The 20,157-nt window shown below is 42.3% G+C and overlaps 1 protein-coding gene across 1 annotated transcript in view; it reads left to right on the top strand.

Annotated features, from left to right (window-relative positions):
* The window catches only part of LOC111951745 (calcium-activated potassium channel subunit alpha-1a), a 176,291-nt gene that overhangs the window by 49,964 nt on the left and 106,170 nt on the right, over positions 1–20,157 (top strand). The window contains exons 4-12 of the mRNA XM_070434999.1: positions 6,033–6,108; positions 7,401–7,476; positions 8,888–9,058; positions 11,092–11,183; positions 18,639–18,749; positions 18,986–19,091; positions 19,352–19,434; positions 19,522–19,591; positions 19,704–19,859. Coding sequence (XP_070291100.1) covers positions 6,033–6,108; positions 7,401–7,476; positions 8,888–9,058; positions 11,092–11,183; positions 18,639–18,749; positions 18,986–19,091; positions 19,352–19,434; positions 19,522–19,591; positions 19,704–19,859 — 941 coding nt within the window. The remainder of the gene's footprint in view (positions 1–6,032; positions 6,109–7,400; positions 7,477–8,887; positions 9,059–11,091; positions 11,184–18,638; positions 18,750–18,985; positions 19,092–19,351; positions 19,435–19,521; positions 19,592–19,703; positions 19,860–20,157) is intronic.

Below are 20,157 nucleotides of genomic sequence, written 5' to 3'. Positions count from 1 at the left end.
TATAAATATAGGAGTAACTAGAGACTGTATAACTATAGGAGTAACTAGAGACTATATATATACGAGTAACTAGAGACTGTATATATAGGAGTAACTAGAGACTGTATGAATATAGGAGTAACTATATAGACTGTATAAATATAGGAGTKACTATATAGACTGTATAAATATAGGAGTAACTATATTGTCTGTATACATATAGGAGTAACTATATAGACTGTATAAATGTACAAGTAACTGTATATAAATATTGGAGTAACTAGAGACTGTATATATATATAGGAGCAACGAGACTATAAGTATTGGAGTAACTATATAGACTGTGTAAATATATGAGGAACTATAGACTTTATAAATATAGGAGGAACTATTTAGACTGTATAATAAGATGTCAGTGTTAAGAAATCCATTGTTTTCTGCGTTATGGAGACATGCAAAATGCCATTATAGAAGAAGTTATAAGCAGTGTTGTAATAGCTCTACATTATAATTCAAAACCATATTACATAATATTCCCCATATTACTTCTGGAGCCTCTGTACTGTCAATTAATGTTTTGTATCCATGTCTCTCCATATCCACATCACTACTGCCCTCTGCTGGTGATGGTAGTGTACTGTCTGTGTTGATCTTTGAAGAGGCTTACAGACTCTAGTACAGTATCTGGCATGCTATCAGTGTGTGTGTTATAATCCTGACTGCCTGGACACAGGGTATTATCCCTGTTGTAACATGGTCCTCCCCAGGCTGATGATTYATAAAAGACTCCAGTGTGTGTGTCTACTGTCAGTGGCACGTGACAGAGGGGAAGGGGCTTGGCACATACCCACAGATTATAATGATGTTCCTTGCAGTGTTGTTGCATGTGTAGCAGATGTGGGCTAGTTAGCATACTAGTAGCCGTCATGGAGTGACGCCACATGCCCTGAAACCTACAGTGTTGCACTCGACCAACAAGGACCAATGTTCTTGGTAGGGAAATGGTTAGCACTCTAGCTTCCTCTTTCCTGCTCTACCTGTTCAGTAGTACAGATAGTTCTATTGCTGTGAGCTGATGTCAATACAAACTGCCATTCAGCTTTATCCCCATGTACTGTAACTACTGCCCATATATCTGATATCTGCCAGTGACAGCACGGCATTTGTGATTAAATACAGATTATTGCTTTATCCCTCTCTCTCTCCCTCTCTCTCTCTCTGTGTATCTCTCTCTCTCTCTCTCTCGTCTTCCTCCTCAACAAATATTCTTTACCGGCTCCTCTTCCATCCGTACCTTAACTGTTCCTCTGGTTTACGTCTGATTCGCACAGCTTGATGTACTTGAGCGCAAGCGGGCGGGATCGGTCTCTCTCTCTTTTACCTCGCCATGAAGAGCGTTGTGCTTCCTTTTCTTTGTTTGGCCACCTTCTAACTCCTGGGATGGGTTCAGGCACTTTTAAAAACGCCTCACCTCTGAACACAGCACCTTATTGGTGGTTGAAAATCCACATGACTCTCTGTAGGTACACCAGAGAGGGCGAAGGGAAATCTGTTTGGGCCGTTCAGATTATGAACAGATCCTCTACTGTGTCACAGCTTATATCAGACCAGACCAGGATACAGTTTGTACCAGACAGGTACATAGAAGCGTTGTCTATTTGACTCTCACTCAGTCTGGTGTTCTCTTCTGCACGCGCAGCGCTTGATTCTGCACCTTTTATCAGGTGTTCTATGCACGCAATTCTACCTGGAAAAACTCTACTTGTCTGTCTTCCAAATAATATTTCTTTATCCATTTCCTCCTTCAAGAAACAGTTCTTCATCTCTTCCTTTGAGACACTCTTGAAAACACAGAGTTGGACCTTAGAACTAGAGAATAGGACTTCTGAAGAATTAAAGCTTAGTTCCACTCTTCAGAAAGACAAGGACCCTTAAGAGAAACTACCGGAGACTCTACAATAGATAACTAAGTATCTGTGATCGATAGCGATGATCCCTACTAAGCTCCTGATGTACCGGGGTCCACGCGGTGGCGCCGCCCCTCGCTCCGAGACCCGTGGAGACACGTTCAGGAGAAGGAAGTCGTGTGGAGAGTTGTTTCAGAAAGGGTACAGGGTGAGGCTGGGGCCTCGTGGAGTGGCTATGGAGAAGGAGAGGCAGAAGGGACCCTATCTTGCTCTCTGGACCTCTCTGAACTTTCTCTCCAAATGGGGTAAGAATAGAGATCTAGGGCCATAGTTATTCTATGTGGAGTAAGAATGGTAGAATATGGGGTCTGGGTCATGTTCAAACAGTCTGTCTGGTCCAGTATACGCTTCCTCTCCAAATGGGGTGAGAATAGAGATCTAGGGCCATAGTCAAACTGTCTGGTCTTGTCTGTGATTCCTAGTTGTATAAACTATGTTTCTGCTTAAAATGGGGTCTGGGCCCTGTTCAAACATACATCTGGTTCATCTCCTAATGCGGTAAGGACCGAGGTCTGGGAAGGGAATGGAATCCCTCGTGGTTATGATTCTTATTCTTTACTCTGCTCCTGCCGTGTGGTTGCCTGGCTACCCAAACTCCTTGCTGCGGCTAAACGCTACGCCACGCCCGTTAGTTTCTTCTCCGCAATGAGTCTGGATCTGAGTACCTCCCCTACGATTTCTAGAATGGAAATACGTTATAGACTGTCTGATTGGTCCCAGAAACCAATGGGTTGGGCCAGAGCCAGAACACACATGGGTAAAGCAATGTTTTGCAAATTCGCCATTGGTTAGAGCTGATCCAATAGCTGATGACTTTGTTTTGTACAACACCCCTAATTTTGACGTCACCACAAACGACTCTGATGATGTCAGTCAMACTGAAGTATGTAGCGAACAGCAGCGGAGGAATTCAATGGAATGGCTTAGTTTGTTGGAAAATCATGTTTGTAGCATCTGGGTTGTGGGTTTGATACCCGCATGGGCCGGGTATACTAAATATTTGTGGTAGCTGTAAGTTGGCTCACTAAGACTTGTGTTTACAGAATGTATCTGTTTACACCATGAATGAATCTTTAAACAGATCTAAAAACACAAAGAGATTAGACTTCATGTAATCTTGGATACCAAAAACGAAAATCTTGCGTTAATTGCGTCAGATGCTCGATTACGTTCTAGGGGTAAAAATATACTAACCAGACTTGAGAAGTGTCCACCCCCTAAACAGACGTTTCAGTCCAGTGTGTGGGTCAAATCTCCCCTTCTAATATTCGGAGGATGCGAACCCTTGTAAAATCGTAATTTGTCCAAATGGTCAGATGCTATGACACCATGTTACGTATGTACAGTGTGTCCATGAGAGATTAGACTTGAAGTTAATGTTTCAAAGTTAATCTGGTCAACATCGGCCTGCCCTTCTCTATTAACCTAAGTCACTACTGGTGTAAATGATTCCATCCATCCACACACACAGTGAATCAGAGCATGGTGGTGGGTGTAAATGATTCATCCATCCGACCACACACAGTGAATCAGAACTGGTGGTGTGGTGTAAATGATTCCATCACATCCCACACACAGTGAATCAGAGCGTGGTGGTGTGGGTAAAATGATTCCATCCATCCACACACACAGTAATCAGAGATGGTGTGTGGTGTAAATGATTCCATCCATCCACACACACAGTGAATCAGAGCATGGTGGTGTGGTGTAAATGTTCATCCATCACACACACACGGTGAAATCAGAGCGGGTGGTGTGGTGTAAAATGATTCCATCCATCCCCACACACAGTAAATCAGAGCTGGTGGTGTGGTGTAAATGATTCCATCCATCCACACACACAGTGAATCAGAGCATGGTGGTGTGGTGTAAACTGATATTGAGGCAGGTGTTGCATTGTTTTCTTTAATCTCTGGGTGAGCTCATTTTGGAATCCGACAGATACACATGTAGGCAGCAACTCGCTGCCCCCCTTCCTTTCGCCCTCAGAACAGCCTCATCTCATCGGGAATGGACTCTACAAGGTGTCGAAAGCTTTCCACAGGGATGCTGGCCCATTTTGACTCCAATGCTTCCACAGTTGTCAACTGGCTGGATGCCCTTTAAGTGGTCGACCATTCTTGATACACACGGAAACTGTTGAGTGTAAAAAACTCAGCTGCGTTGCAGTTCTTGACTCAAACCAGTGCGCCTGGCACCTACTACCTACCCCGTTGAAAGGTACTTAAATGTTTGTATTGCCCATTCACCCTGAATGGCACATGTACACAAATCCATGTTACAATGTCTCAAGGCTTAAAAATCCTCTTTAACCTGTCTCCTCCCCTTTCAATACACTGATTGAAGTGACTTACAAGTGACATCAATAAGGGTCATAGCTTTCACCTGGATTCACCTGGTCAGTCTAGCATGGAAAGATCAGGTGTTCCTAATATAGCCACCTTAGAGGCCAAAATCAACAAAGTTATCTACTGTACACTACCCGTTCAAATAGTTTGGTGTCGCTTAGAAAAGTCCTTGTTTTTAAAGAGAAGCTACTTTTTTGACATTAAAATAACATCTAATTGATCAGAAATACAGTGTAGACATTGTTAATGTTGTAAATGACTATTGTAGTTGGAAACAGCAGATTTTTTAATGAATATGTAAGAGGCCCATTATCAGCAACCATCACTCCTGTGTTCCAATGGCACGTTGTGTTGCTAATCCAAGTTTATCATTTTAAAAGGCTAATTGATTGTTAGAAAGCCGTTTGCAATTATGTTTGCACAGCTGAAAACTGTTGTTCTGATTAAAGAAGCAATAAACTGTCTCTTTTAGACTAGTTGAGTATCTGGAGCATCAGCTTTTGTGGGTTCGACAACCAAAGAACGGAATCTAAAACAAAAATCCAGAAAATCAACATTGTATGATATTTTTTATATTTTTTATTTTACCCTTTTCTCCCAATTTCGTGGTATCCAATTGTTAGTAATTAATATCTTGTCTCATCGCTAAAACTCCGTACGGGCTCGGGAGAGACGAAGGTCGAAAGCCATGCGCTCCGAACAACAACCCAACCAAGCCGCACTGCTTCTTAACACAGCGCCTGCAACCCGGAAGCCAGCCGCACCAATGTGTCGGAGGAAACACCGTGCACCTGGCTCCTTGATTAGCGCGCACTGCGCCCGGCCCGCCCAAGGAGTCGCTGGTGCGTGATGAGACAAGGATATCCCTACCGGCCAACCCTCCCTAACCCGGACGACACGCTAGGCCAATTTGTGCGTCGCCCCTCGTGGCCGGCTGCGCAGTGGGCGCGAACCCAGAGTCTCTGGTGGCGCAGCTAGCGCTGCGATGCAGTGCCCTAGACCACTGCATTTCTGTACAAATATTACGTTCTGCTTTTTCTGATGTATCAATACTTATGTCATGCAAAAATGCAAATGAATTACTTAAAAATATCACAATGGATTTTTCTGGATTTTTGTTTTAGATTCGCGTCTCTCACAGTTGAAGTGTAGCTATGATAAAAATTACAGACCTCTACATGCTTTGCAAAATCGGCAGTGTATCAAATACTTGTTCTCCCCACTGTATATATGAAGAATACAGTACTGTATTTATGATTAACGTGCAGATGTAGGATCTTAATTTGAGCCAGTTTGCTACAGCAAGATTAAAATGTATGGACATTTTTTGTAGGGGTTGATACATTTTTCGTTAGGGCAAATTAAGTTTGACATTTTAAATTGGAAATTACAAACGTAACTTTTTAAACCTTGAATACACTCAAAGTTAGCATTTCCTGCCGTGCAGGTAAATTCCGGGCAATGCCCACACGAGATTTCTTACTAAATATTTTGGTGATATATTGACAATCATTTGACTAACATGGACTTTCTCAGGTGTTCTTGTTCTGTCCAGTATTGTCATGTCATTTTTATGGTCAGCTCTTGTGTGATGTTGGATGTGCGTAAAACACCATTGTTTTATAGTATGTATGATGATTAACATTCATTAATATCTCTTTCTCTCTCTCTCTCTCTCTCTCTCTCTCTCTCTCTCTCTCTCTCTCTCTCTCTCTCTCTCTCTCTCTCTCTCACTCAGGCTTAAGATTCCTGAGAGCCTTGAGATTGATACAGTTCTCTGAAATTTTACAGTTTTTGAATATCTTAAAAACAAGGTAAGTATTAGGGCTTTCATTGGACTACCACCACCACTCCAGCATGGTAGCACCACACCAACTATCTCCAGAATCCATCTGACATAGAAGCTCGGCTCAGGTTTGATCTTTGTCTAGACGCTGTGGTGACACTTTATTTTACAGTCCTGTTCCAGACTTAGATATTTGAACTTAAGTGGTAACAACTTCAAAGCAGGGAAAGGGTGATTCCTCATCACGTTCACAAATCATTTCATTCAAGCACCTGAAACAAATTTTACATGTACATTTTTGTCATTTAGCAGACATTCTTATCCAGAGCGACTTGCAGTAGTGAGTGCATTTTGTGCTTTTTCATACTGGTCCACCATGGGAATCGAACCCACAACCATAGTGTTGCAAGCGCCATGCTGTCCSWACTGAGCCACACGGGCACATTGTATAGTCGCTCCAATGAATCTCACTCATGTCTTCTGAAATTGTTATGTAATAACTATGTAATTTAACTTCCATTTTCCCATGTGGCTGGGTAAATAGCAGGACTGTCCAGTAAAGTGTCACTGAGGTTTCTCTAGATGACTGTTTGGCCCAGCGTGCCTCTTCTCTCCTTTCTGGACTGTTGACACTGTAAACACAGAGTCGTTGAGTAATGTACAGTAATCCTCTCTTTCTGTGGTTCAGCACTAACGTAGGTAAAGGAGAGATAGGTAGAGAGGGAGGGAGAGAGATAAAAAGTGAAAGAGAGATTGTATGATGAATGTAGACAGATCCTGAACTAAAGCATGACACGTTCCCTATTACAGCAGGGCAAGAACAGACACTGCAGTAGCTGTTGACTATATGTAGGAAAAACAACACAAGATGATGGGTGGAGTGCTGGCATGACATAATGTGCCTTAGCAGTTCAATAGAGTAATCCCTTTCAGCTTAATTCATTTTTATGTTTGTTTGGGTGCATTTTTGTTTTTGACCTGATCCCACCCCCTAGAGACCCACAGTCCCATTAATTTCCTGGCGTAGAGAAAGAGAACAGAATAGCACGTCTTTTAAAAAAATAATTTATTATAATGCTTAACGACATTTTCTTTTGTATGTTACTGGCATACAGTGCCAGACATAAAGACAGAACTTGACGTAATGGTAAAATAATGACAGGAGCAGAGAGGACATGTACAGTACTGTACTTTACAACCTAAACCAGGTGTTTTCTAGCCTTACATAGATGAACCTCTCCCATTACATTATTCTCTTTCTGTCACCCTTACCTGGTCTGGATCTCTTTCAGAGATTTTTATGGTTCTTATTCTACCCAGCAATTCCATCAAGCTGGTGAACCTGTGTTCCATCTTCATAAGCACATGGCTAACAGCTGCCGGATTCATACATTTGGTAAGTGGCTGGGCGGGGGGGCTGGGCTACAGGGGGAGTAAGGGAGGTGAGAACTCCTYACGCTTGGTCCGAAAACAACCTCTAGCCCCTCCCTTCCCCCTGGATGTGTGGCAGATCTGGAGTGCTGAAGGGTCCCAGACCAACCCCTACCCCCTACCCCCTGGGCACTCCTGTAAGTTCGAAACGATCGGTTAGGTATGTAAGCAATACGGAACTAATTGTATACAGTTGTGTGCACTAAAAAGTTAGTTTTTTCTTTTTTTAAACCATGCACTGCTCTACAGGTGTTTTTGTGARAAACTATCGCTGGGATACCCTAGAGTGTTGCACACCCATTGGGGCAATAYTTCTGCCAGTACCAAAATACAACATTTTCAGTGCCCGCAACTATATGTAAATTCCCAGCCTATCTGAAGGCAAGGTGAAGCAGCAATTTACCATATTGCTTAAACCTATACGATCTTCTCAGATCCACAGCAGGGCCTAGGGGGTAGGGGGCGGGGCTTGATTTGAGAATCAGCATGTTAGTTAAAAAGGCTAGGTGGGCGCCATCTTCGTGTAGCCCCCACCCACCCAGTTCAYATGTGCTGCCACCCGAGTGGAGGGGGCTAGGGATTGCCTTCGGACCGGCCAATAGAGGGTGTTTCCATGTGATGATGAAGAGTTAGGGGCGCTTTAATCAATCATTAGAACTACAGATCAATGTCTGTCCTTTATATCAGTAGAAATACAGATCAATGTCTGTCCTTTTTATCAGTAAAACTACAGATCAATGTCTGTCCTTTTTATCAGTAAAACTACAGATCTTTTAATCAAATCTGACCTTTTTTCACTTTTTCTGTTATTTCTTACAAACAGCTGGCTCAAGTTGTCAGTACACTTAACCAACAGTTCAGTAACACACCAACCAATACAGCATTAGAACATGCAGGTGGATACTGCTAACCTCCTGACACTAGATGGCAGCATTAGATCAATATTAAGGTTCCAGAAATCCTGCTTATCAGATTAGAATGAAAGCACATCAGTTCACCAGGGCCAGATTCAATCAAACTTGTATTGAGAAGGTRGTGTGCAGGGCCTTTGTTTGCAAACTGCTGCCCTAAGTGTCAGAACCATGTCGTGTTCAGTTCAGTCATTCCGAACTGGAGGCACTAACCAGTGGAGGAGGTACTCGGTAGTGTTACAGCATCCTCAACCATGCAGGAAATGTATTAATCCGCGGGAAGACATGTTTGTTGGCTACTGTGTATACTTTGCAATGCTGGTTTGATTGACTCTTAAGACCATGTTGGTGGTAGAATGAACCTTTAGAACCTGCTTCAGKGGTTGTGATCAAAATCCTTCCAACGTTTTTGCTTCTGACTGACATTCTACCCTATTCAAATCTCCTTCCCGCTCCCGTTTCTAGGTGGAAAACTCAGGGGATCCTTGGGAAAACTTCCAAAATTCCCAGTCACTTTCCTATTGGGAATGTGTCTACTTGCTCATGGTCACTATGTCAACAGTGGGCTACGGGGATGTCTATGCAAAAACCACCCTGGGACGCCTGTTCATGGTCTTCTTCATCCTCGGGGGTTTGGTAAAACAACATTTTTCTCTCCCCTCCTCCCCCTTGCACCCCTCCCCCCACCCTCAACCTGCCTGTCTCCATCTTCACACCATATAACTGTTAAACCAGACAGCAAAATCAGTAAACGATACTTTAGACTTCAATGTCTTACTCAACATTATTACCTGTAAAGTATTTTGAAATGTAGCTTTATGATAGTTTAGCAATGTTTACATAGTACTGTTAAGCTTACATATTTAGATATGTACAGTGTACCTCCCTGCTTACACTACTATCAATGTTATTTGTCTGTATCTGGGTACTGTAGTTTCTCCCCTTGTCCCCCTTCCTATAGCGTGTGGGTTGTATTGGTCTGAAGAGTAGTTATAAGATAAGGTAATACACCTGCGGCCTGATAATGTTGTTGTTGCCGTTCTTCTTAAAGCAGTCTGCGATCTCAGGACTACTCCCTTCCTRTCGTGTCCCTCCCCACTATTCCAACAAACACAGTGGCAGGAAGACCAGGCCTAGGTCAGCCTGAGTGTTACCATAGCGACTGCAGCTCTTTTTCCCACCTGACATTTAACCACAGTCAGACCAGCACCCCCTAGAGGAAAAGGGGCTCACTGCAGCTAAACCGATGTCCGTTAGTTTGGACTATTAGCCTATAACGCCATCCATCTCATATGATCAGGTAGATGATGACCCCCCCCCAGCTGTTTGAGAGTGTGCCATGTGGTCGTCATAGAGATGTAATAAAATAAAGGAAGTGTGTTACTATGTCTAAAGGCCATTCAGGGTTAGCAGCAGCAGGTCTGCTTCTATACAGTTAGCAAACAGCTCAACAATTAATGGATAGCTAAACGGTTAGCAAACAGCTCAACAATTAATGGATAGCTAAACGGTTAGCAAACAGCTCAACANAATTAATGGATAGCTAAACGGTTAGCAAACAGCTCAACAATTAATGGATAGCTAAACGGTTAGCAAACAGCTCAACAATTAATGGATAGCTAAACAGTTAGTAAACAGCTCAACAATTAATGGATAGCTAAACAGTTAGTAAACAGCTCAACAATTAATGGATAGCTAAACGGTTAGTAAACAGCTCAACAATTAATGGATAGCTAAACGGTTAGTAAACAGCTCAACAATTAGTGGGTATCTATACAGTTAGCAAACGGCTCAAAGGTTTGAAGAGCTATACAGTTAGCAAACGGCTCAAAGGTTTGAATAGATATACAGTTAGCGAACGGATCAACGGTTTGTGAATAGCTAAATAGTAAGCAAACCGCTCAACGTTTTGCAAATAGCTAAACAGTTAGATACTGGGTAGCTAAATGGCTAGCAAAGCGCTTAACCACTAAACAGTCATCAAAAATAACTAAACAGTGCTAGCATGATATTGACATTGACATAGGCAGGAAAAGAGAAGTACTGTACTTCAGGACAGCAGGCTGCAACACTTTGCCAAATGCATCCAGCTCATTCCCACTGCCCTCCAAATGAGTCTTAATGTGTTTTGCAGCTGTGGACCATCAGGCCGGCCTGCTCAAATCAACCTGCCACATCATTGGTGTTTGTTGGACAAAACATGGCACATAGGTTTTTTTCCCCCCCTCTTCTCTTTGCCACTTCCAGATATTTTGGATGCTATTTCAGATCGACCGTTGTTGGTCGGCTGTGGCGCTATTTACACTTTTTTCTTTTTTCTTCCCAAAACCCATGACCCTTAAAAACTGGGGTTTTCTTAATAAAAATATTTTCTTTTGATTTTACCCCCAAATTATTTTTTTTAAACATTGATTGGGCAACACATCTCTTAGTTTGTTCTCTTCTTTAAAGTGTCAATGCTGAGTGAGAACTACAAGAGAAACTTCTGGACTCTAACGTCCCCCCAGTTTTTCAGCATTTGCACATTTATTTGATATCTTAAGAAGTATTTTTGTCTCCACCCAGAACTCTGTTTGGATTTAAGCGCCCGCTAGACGGCTCCCCCTCCACCCCCTCTATGGCCTAGTGTCTTCTTTAGTCTCTTCTTGTGTCTCCTATCTTCTCCTTAGGCCATGTTTGCCAGCTACGTCCCTGAAATCATAGAGTTAATAGGAAACCGCAAGAAATATGGTGGTTCCTATAGTGCGGTTAATGGGAGAAAGTAAGTATTTTCCGGAAGGTTCTGCTGTCTTTCCTTGTACGCGGTAGAACCCTTTCTGCATGCCCTTTTCTTTTTTCTGTTTCATGCATGTAGGCCATGTTTGCTCGCTACGTGCCAGAAATTGCTGCTCTCATCCTTAATCGGAAGAAATACGGAGGGAGTTATAACTCAACACGAGGCAGAAAGTAAGTCCAAATCCAGACAAGGTGTGTTTGTGTGACTCGAGTGCGCCCCCCTCAGGTTTAGAATGGTATGGGGGGTTGATTCACCAAATTTCCATTACTGTAGTCACACTGCGTGACTGGAGACCTTGGCCATAAGGACACATGTCCATGTCACTTTACTCTCTATTTTTCTCTCAATTTTCTCTCTTTCTCTCCCTGTCTCACTCTCTCCCTGTCTCTCTTATCTAATCTCTCTCTCCCTGTCTCTCTTATCTAATCTCTCTCTCTCTCTGCCTCTCTCTCTCTCTCTGTCTGTCCCTCACTCAGTGCTCACCTGAAGTCCATCCTTGTGCTTTTGTTTTTTATTTTTTACTTTGAAACATCCTATGTGCTGCATCTTAATTCATTTAAACTAGAGCTTTCATGACTACATTGTAGACATATGGTATTAATATGTGTTGTCCTACTTCTTAATTCTGAAACCGTCCAATGACATTCCTCCAATTGTGCTCTCACTATAAGGACGAATCAGGATCATGATGATACATTATTGTAAAATAACTAGTCATGAAACCCCTACTATATGCTGTAAAAAAGTACACGTTTCTGCTTCACAAGAAAATAGAAAAAAATATAATCCTCAACTGCATTATTATTGGTGGTCTTTTAGAAGCATCATCAATCTCAATGACATTATAGGATATTCTTTTAGAAGCATCATCAATCTCAATGACATTACAGGATATTCTTTTCTTGCTTTCATTTTGCTTGAGTTACTCCGCATGAGACATGCTTTTTATTTTTGTATTTATTTGCATAGTTTATCTGCATGATCTCTGTGACCTGAGCTCCCCTCCGTTGGCTTTTTCACGTTTCATGGTTCCCATGGCAAACTGTACAAAAAGCTAAACTTCCTGTCTTGTCACCGCCAGCCGCATCACCTCTGCTCGACATGACTCTGGCCCTGATCTTCAGTCAGCTCCTACACCCTGAATGCTGGATGCCTCGCTCTCATTGGAGGCTCGCGATTGCTCTTGGCTTGCTTTGCCCGCTTGTTTTTTTGGTGTCCTGTCGTTTGGTTTGTGTGGCCGTAGTTGTGCTGTCCAGAGGTAGTGGTGTTTTTGTGTGTGTGTGGACGTTCAGAACACAGTGTGTTGTGTGTGTGTGTGTACAGTGTGTGTATTGTGGCTGAATCCCTGGTTCTGTAGCTCAATCTTCACTGGCTCAACAGCTCATCACAGCACATGGACTAACTAGCCTCTTAGTTAGACACAGACTAACCTCACTGCTCCTCATAGTTTAGCTCAGCAGGATAGAGAGACTTCCTGCAACTCTTTCTCTCTTTATCTCTCTCTTTCTCTATTTCACCTTCATTATATTTTCTATCTTACCATTTTCCCTTCTGTCTTTCTTTTTCTCCCTCTTTCTCTTCATTCTACCCCTTCATCTCTCTCTCTCTCTCACCCACCCCCTTCCTCCCTCTCTGCATGGTCACGCAGGGCTGTCAGTGACCCATACATACTGACATTCCACAGTAGAGAGAGAGAGCTATTAGAAACCAGTCTTTGTTTGAAGCTGTTTCCACGTCAGTGAGACACGATTGATGATATGTTATGTTTGTCTGGCGCCCTGCGTCTCCATTCACTGACGGGGTAATGAGAGAAGGGTTTGTCAAAACTGCCGACTCCCCCTCGTTCCACCTCTCCCTCACTCCCCTCTTCACACACACTCCCTCTTTCCCCCTTTCACCATTTCTTGTCCTCTCTCTCTCTGTCCCTCTCTTTTTCCACTCTCCTCTATTTTTCTCTCTCTTTCTCCCCCTCCGCCTCTCCTTCTTTCTGGCTTTAATGATCATGCATACATGTGGTAGTAATCAGGCCCTCACTTCAGCCAGCCAATCACAGAGGCATCAGGACCTGTATGTTATTATGTTAAATACTGTATGCATGTGTTCATATTGTATATGTATATTATAGATCATGACACATATACAAACACATTTGTCATAATGTTTTCCTCTCGAGAGTACACTTTTTGAGGAAGGAAAAAGCTAAAGCTGCACTCACGGCCTTGTGGTTCTCATTAGGGCTCGATGATTTTCATAACGGCTCTGTGGTTTCCGTTAGTCCCCACTGAAACAGAGGGGCTGGTGTGGAAACTGGCCTCAACCCTGGCTGAACCCTGCAGTACTCTAAATGTGTTCTATGATGGCCTGTGAGGGCTAGCCGCCTGCGATGTGGAGACCTGGAGACTCTCATCCCTGTCACACATATTATATAATATGTACAGCAGGCTCCCTCTAGTGTGCATTAGAAATGTAATGCACATGTATTAACATATATAAATAGRCCAATTAATGTGACACTGAACATGTCGTTACCTTCATGAATAACATTACAGTATACAGTATATACGCTCTCCAGTATTCAGGTTAGATAGCATCAAAATATATCTTGTTTCTGTGGAAAATTGTGTTTTTTATGCTACACCACGTTCCTTAGTTGGAACAAAATAGGCCACTGTTGAGTGGAAAACTCAAAACATATGGTGTTTTGTTGCCTTTCCTTCTGCGTCTTACAGTATCAGCCTAAGGATCAGAGTGATAGCAATGGTGTGACCTCTGCTGGTGTTTGAGCTGTCTTTGCTGTGGTGAAGTATTTCATGTGTTCCTGATGATATGGTTTGTTATGTTGATATCCTGCATGGTCTGTTATGGACGTTCTCAGACTTCCCTTGTGCATTTTGGTGTGATGCTGTGCACCTTTTATTGTGGCGCTTGGTATTTGTGTGTAATATTTTCTCATTTATGTTCTTGTGCCACCGTGATTGTACACCCAACTTTAGTTTTTTGAGTGTGATGTTTCATTGAGGAGTCCAGGTTTGAATACGCTTAAAGGAAGTTATATTTTTTCCGTCAGGTAGCCTAGCGTTTAGAGCGTTGGGCCAGTAACCGAAAGGTTGCTGCTTTGAATAACAGAGATGTCAAGGGGGAAAATCTGTCTGTGTCCTTGAGCAAGACACTTAACCCTAATTTGCTCGTTGGGCAATTACTTCTATTCCTGACCCTGTAAAACAACACATTTCACTTCACCTATCTGGTGTATGACAATAAAAAAAAACATCTAATTGTTGAATCATGTATCCTTACCACTCCTTTAAATATGTAGCCAAATACCTTCCTTGGTTTGGATACTGTGGTGTGGTCTCGAATGCTAGCCCTGGCACACCAATAGGGGTAATCATCAGTGGTCTGTCCGTCCTTTAATGAAGTCAACTGAATCATTTATACTCTCAGCAATTGTTCCGCTTAAAGAAAACTGTCAAGCTCCATTGATAACTAATATATTCATGGAGAAGAAATGTCTGAGATGAGCTGTGTGTGTGCCCACGCCTGTGTGTGTGGGTGTTCTCTTAATGCAAAGGCACAAAAAAGCCAGACACTACTGCTGCACAAATTCCATTTATTCAGCCTCTGAAGATGACTTCTGGACATTGGGAGTAGGAAAACATGACTGATGTTTTTGTTTCCCTGAATGAAACACATCATCTTCTGCAGGCTCCTCACTAAGACCTCTGCTCATCATCTGATATCACCAGAGAGCTTGCAGCCTCATTCCATCACTGGATAGCCAGGCCAGGGCCCACCATGCAATCATCACTGCTCTTTTAAATGCTTAAAGGGATGATGGGCAGATCTGTAAAGATCATTATATTATGCTCAATGGCTACCATGCCGTGTGTTTTCATCATGTAATGTCCACCAGATTGTCTACTCTCTGACCTTTGTCCACCTCAGTCTGCTCCTTAATGTGCTTCAATGGCACTTGGTCACAATCATCTGGACTGGACTTCATCACCAACTGATACAGACTTATTTACCATTCATATTCACACTCCTGAGAATTCACTCATACTCTGTTACAGTTGAGTCCTCCATATACAACAGGAGTTAATGTATGATCTAATGGTCTCCTCTTCTCCCAGTATGAGAACATGGGCTTGGATCAGAGTGTGGTAGAACCAGGAGTTGGAACTGGTTGGAACAGAACCAAAATGTATTGAGGAACAGAATCAGAACCAAGAACAAAAGTGATCTATACTGTTCCGGAACAGAACCATTATTTTAAAATGAATGGGAACCGGTTAATAACGTTATTATACGTTCCGGGGCATGCAAAGCTCTCACTATATCACTCAAAAATGTATTCCAGTGTCTGCCTGCCAGCTGAAAATCTTTGTGAGTGTGTGTTCATGTGTAGGCTACCTGGCCCTCCCGATTCGAAGCATTGGCTTCTGTAGTCTACTGACATTAGAAGCGGGATTCAGAAATTAAGGAGAGAGATTTTTAATTAGAGAAGAACGGGTTTTCTTTTTCAATGCTAGTTAAGGATACTATAGTAATCACATTTCACATTGGATTTATGAACTACAAAAAGGTAAGATGTGTTTTTATTTCAAATCTGGTGCCGATCTGCACACACAAGCTTGTTATCTAGCTAGCTCTGTTCCAACATTAAGCCAACTCCCAGAAGTTCAAAGTTCCTTCATAGAAGCCTCTCATCTGTAGGTAGAATTATGTGGTCTGTAATTCAGATAATACTCTTCAAGCCAAGCGTCCTCTTCCAACCTCTATCGCTCTCACCCCACCCACAAAATTTCAGTTGCAACTCAGGTCCAATGCATGTAAACAGCTACAGCTTGCCCGCTCCAGCAAGCTGCTCTATCCGCACTGATTGGTGAAGTAATAAAAATTTAATTAAATAAAAAGATTTTAGAGGTTTAAAAAGGAACAGAAAGGAACAATATAAACCGTTACTGTTTTTGTGTTCAAACGGGTTCAGAACTTTATTTTGCTGTTTGGAACTGTGGAACTGAACAAAAAAAAGAATGATTCCAATCTCTGGTTAGAACAGATTGAGTTAGGTTTTGTAAAGTGAACAGACCAAACTACAGCTCTTCAGTGAGTCAGACTGTCTGTGTATTTGGTTACTAACTGCTCCACATCTCTTTAGCTAGCGTATAGAGCCATAGCCATTACACAGATTGTCTTACAGGTCTTTGTAGGGCAATTAGGGTAGCTCACCCGTCTCTGTGTCCAATGTAATCCCCTGGATGACTAYAGGCTGGAGTCAACGAGAGTATGTTTGGGTTTCTCTTTATTTGCGGTTTGCCTTCGAATGCTGGCTTGATGACGTTGAGTTAGTTTTGCCTACAAGTACATATGAGACKGTTGGTAAAGATGAATGGTTAAAACTGTCTTTAACCATCCGGATTAGTTTAATTATGTAGTGTTTCAACCTAGTACTTTAGCTGGGTCGTTCCACGAAAAGAGGGCCTTTTTGTTCCTTTGATATTTTTTGTTTAAATTGGGCACCAATATAGAATTTTAAAATACTTTTCTATTCAGTGAAGTGCCCTTTAATATAGACCACGTTGAGAATTCAAGAAATCATATTTGTAATATGAATAAAGACTTGCTAAAGTGCCAAAATTCTGCATTTTGACATGTCCCCGTGTGCACCCTCGGTGACTTCCAGGACGATTTTTGCCCGCTTCACCCCAACATTTATCAAAGTTTTCACCATCATTGTAAAGCCATAGTTATTTTGTTGATATGACAGTCATTTCTGAATATTATAATTTATTTAATGTGATTTAATTTTAAGGAAAAAATAGCTGTCCCTCAAGGTCAACCCTGTTAAGTGAACTGAACTCTTGTTTTAATACAGTGAAACTATTCATTTTTAAATATATATTTTTTTAAAGAAATATTGAACATGTAATAAACAAATCATAGTGTAAAAGCACTTGAGCTGGTTCTACTCTGTTTGGCCATTTTCTGGTGTTTTGTGGTGGAAAACGACCCTGTTACCCATAGATAGACAGGCTAGACGTGTTAAAACATATATATTGTGAAACCTGCATTCAATTGCCCCTCCCTGTTTCACACAACAAGCTTCCATTCCCCTTGTCACACAGGGATTTATGGTTGATTTAAGATGACATTTTCAACCCTGTTACGGTCAACCCTGTTACTTTATTTGGCACTTAACAGGCACTTACTATAGTCATTTTCTATTACCTATTGAGATGGGATAACACATGTTTTATTAAGTTGAACATGTGCTCTTAATGACAGAATGTAAAAATTTGGTGAAATCAAAAGTTTTAATTCACCAAGTTACACATCTCAAAAGGCACAGAATTGGTGGAACGACTCTGCTCTGAAGGCTTTGGGAAACCCACCCCTGGGCAGCTTGCAATTATCTCTGCTTTGAGCTGTACAACAGAAATAAAATCARATTTTGAGTCACCTGAACAGGCTTGATAGAGGCTCCCGAGTGGCACAGCGGTCTAAAGTACTGTATCTCAGTGCTAAAGGCGTCACTACAGACACCCTGGTTAGAATCCAGGCTGTATCACAACCGAGTCCCATAGGGCGGCGCACAATTGGCCCAGCATCGTCTGGGTTTGGCCGATGTAGGCCGTCATTGTAAAGAAGAGTTTGCTCTTAACTGATTTGCCTAGTTAAATAAAGGTTAAATAAAATAATATATATGATACAGAGAATAAGAGCAGCATCTCTTTCCCAACTGACTCAAATCTACTCCAGTATGAGTGCAGCTCCTTTGAGTGTTACTGTGAAACCCTCTCTATCTGAGATCTTCTCTCTGGAGTGAATCATCACCGTCTGACACAGCAGCCCAGAGTGGAACCATGGGACTAACAAGGTCACGACCCCAGCAATCTCCTATCTGTCCGAATCTATCCTCCTCCTGAATTCAGCAGTGCTCTCTGTCTAACAAAGAACTCAAGTCCACTGAAACACAGTATCCTGCCAGCCACACGTCAACAAGTCCTGTTTAGAGGTCCTGTCAGCCCCAGACCAAGAAATCACTTCAGAAGGCTTTTAGTGATGCCGTGTATGAACACGTGTGCGTATTGATGTACATGTCTCTGTCAACATGTATTCTGCTCTCGGAGGGTCGGTTTGGCACAAGGGGACGGTTTCCTTATTGAGAACTGATGACAATTAAAACCAGAAAGTGTACTGTGTGCTTATATTTGAGGTCACTTTAAAGTGGTTCAAAGCTCAGGGTTTTCATTTCACATGCCATGTCAGATTTACCCCCCCTAAAAAGTTTTCAAAAGACATTTGTCTGACACAAAATAGTTTTTATTGGGAATTAGAGTTGTGAGTGCTTTGAATGTTTGATCTTTTCGAGGCGTGCCAGTGTTGGTTGTGATTTATGTTGCCTCGCTCAAATGGATTTCTCCCCCCCTTCTCCAGGCACATTGTGGTTTGTGGTCATATTACGCTCGAAAGTGTCTCCAACTTCCTCAAAGACTTCCTACACAAGGACAGGGATGATGTCAATGTAGAAATTGTTTTTCTCCATAAGTAAGTGAATGTTTTCACTACCTCACTTTGAACCATTACACAGCATAATTAAACACAAAATAATGTCAACATAAAGCATAGGAAATTGTTCTTTCTCTCATGAGTAAACTTCAAATCGCAACTTGTATTTGTGTCCTAACTCTGCCTCCCCCCCGCTCTCTTTCATCTCTCTCTCCTCTCTCTCTCTCCCCTCTCTCTCTGTTTGTCCCCCCCCCCCCCTCTGTGTGTTCCTGTAGTATTTCCCCTAATCTTGAGCTGGAAGCCTTGTTCAAACGGCACTTTACCCAGGTAGAGTTCTACCAGGGATCTGTTCTCAACCCTCACGATCTGGCCAGAGTGAAGGTACTGTACTAGCATGTACTGCTGTTATAAATCGTATTACACCGTACTGTAGTTACAGGGTGAAAGGCTGTGCGTGAAAACAAGAAAATACTAAAAAGGCCAATGCTCCTGATCCCACCATCTAAGAGTGACAACGTTTCAATCCAAGTTGGACCTTTGCTTTGACCTGACGAAGATCAATCTTGGGTTGAAATATGAATATTTGAAGGTGAGAGGGTTTCTGCTGTGTATTCTCTAACTCTTTATCGTTCTCTGTATAGATTGAGTCAGCAGACGCCTGTCTGATTCTGGCTAATAAATACTGTCCAGATCCCGATGCTGAAGATGCCTCTAACATCATGAGGTAATGATGATGATGATAATGATGATAAAAAATCTGGAGAGAGGACTGTTTACAGTATGTGTTCAATATATTTTTTTGAATTTGTAGGGTCATCTCTATCAAGAACTATTCCCCCAAGATACGAATTATCACTCAYATGTTACAATACCATAACAAGGTAGGGTCAGCACATCACTCCTACGCTTCCTGCAATGATAAACATAATGATAACTATGGTTCAAACGTCTTTGGAGAAGGGAGATGTGTAATATGTGTGTGTGTGTGTGTAGGCTCACCTGCTCAACATTCCTAGCTGGAACTGGAAGGAGGGGGATGATGCGATCTGTCTAGCAGAGCTGAAGGCTGGCTTCATAGCTCAGAGCTGTCTGGCCCAGGGCCTCTCCACCATGCTGGCCAACCTCTTCTCCATGAGGTCCTTCATCGAGGTAACATTGACACAACATTAACACAACCTTTACACAATGATCTCTTTCACAGAGATAACCTTAACACATCCTTTTAATACACTGTTCTCTTTCATTGAGTTAACGTTGACACAATGTCAGTAGGGTGACTAACATTACCACAACCTTTTCACAATGTGTTCTTTCATTGAGGAAACATTGACACAATGTCAGTAGGGTAACTAACACCCTGGCCTCCCGGGTGGCGCAGTGGTCTAGGGCACTGCATCGCAGTGCTAGCTGCGCCACCAGAGTCTCTGGGTTCGCGCCCAGGCTCTGT

The sequence above is a fragment of the Salvelinus sp. IW2-2015 genome, linkage group LG25 (genome assembly GCF_002910315.2).
Source record: "Salvelinus sp. IW2-2015 linkage group LG25, ASM291031v2, whole genome shotgun sequence".
Taxonomy (NCBI): domain Eukaryota; kingdom Metazoa; phylum Chordata; class Actinopteri; order Salmoniformes; family Salmonidae; genus Salvelinus; species Salvelinus sp. IW2-2015.
The sequence above is the reverse complement of the archived record's forward strand: the minus strand, read 5'-3'. Positions and strand labels throughout refer to the sequence as shown.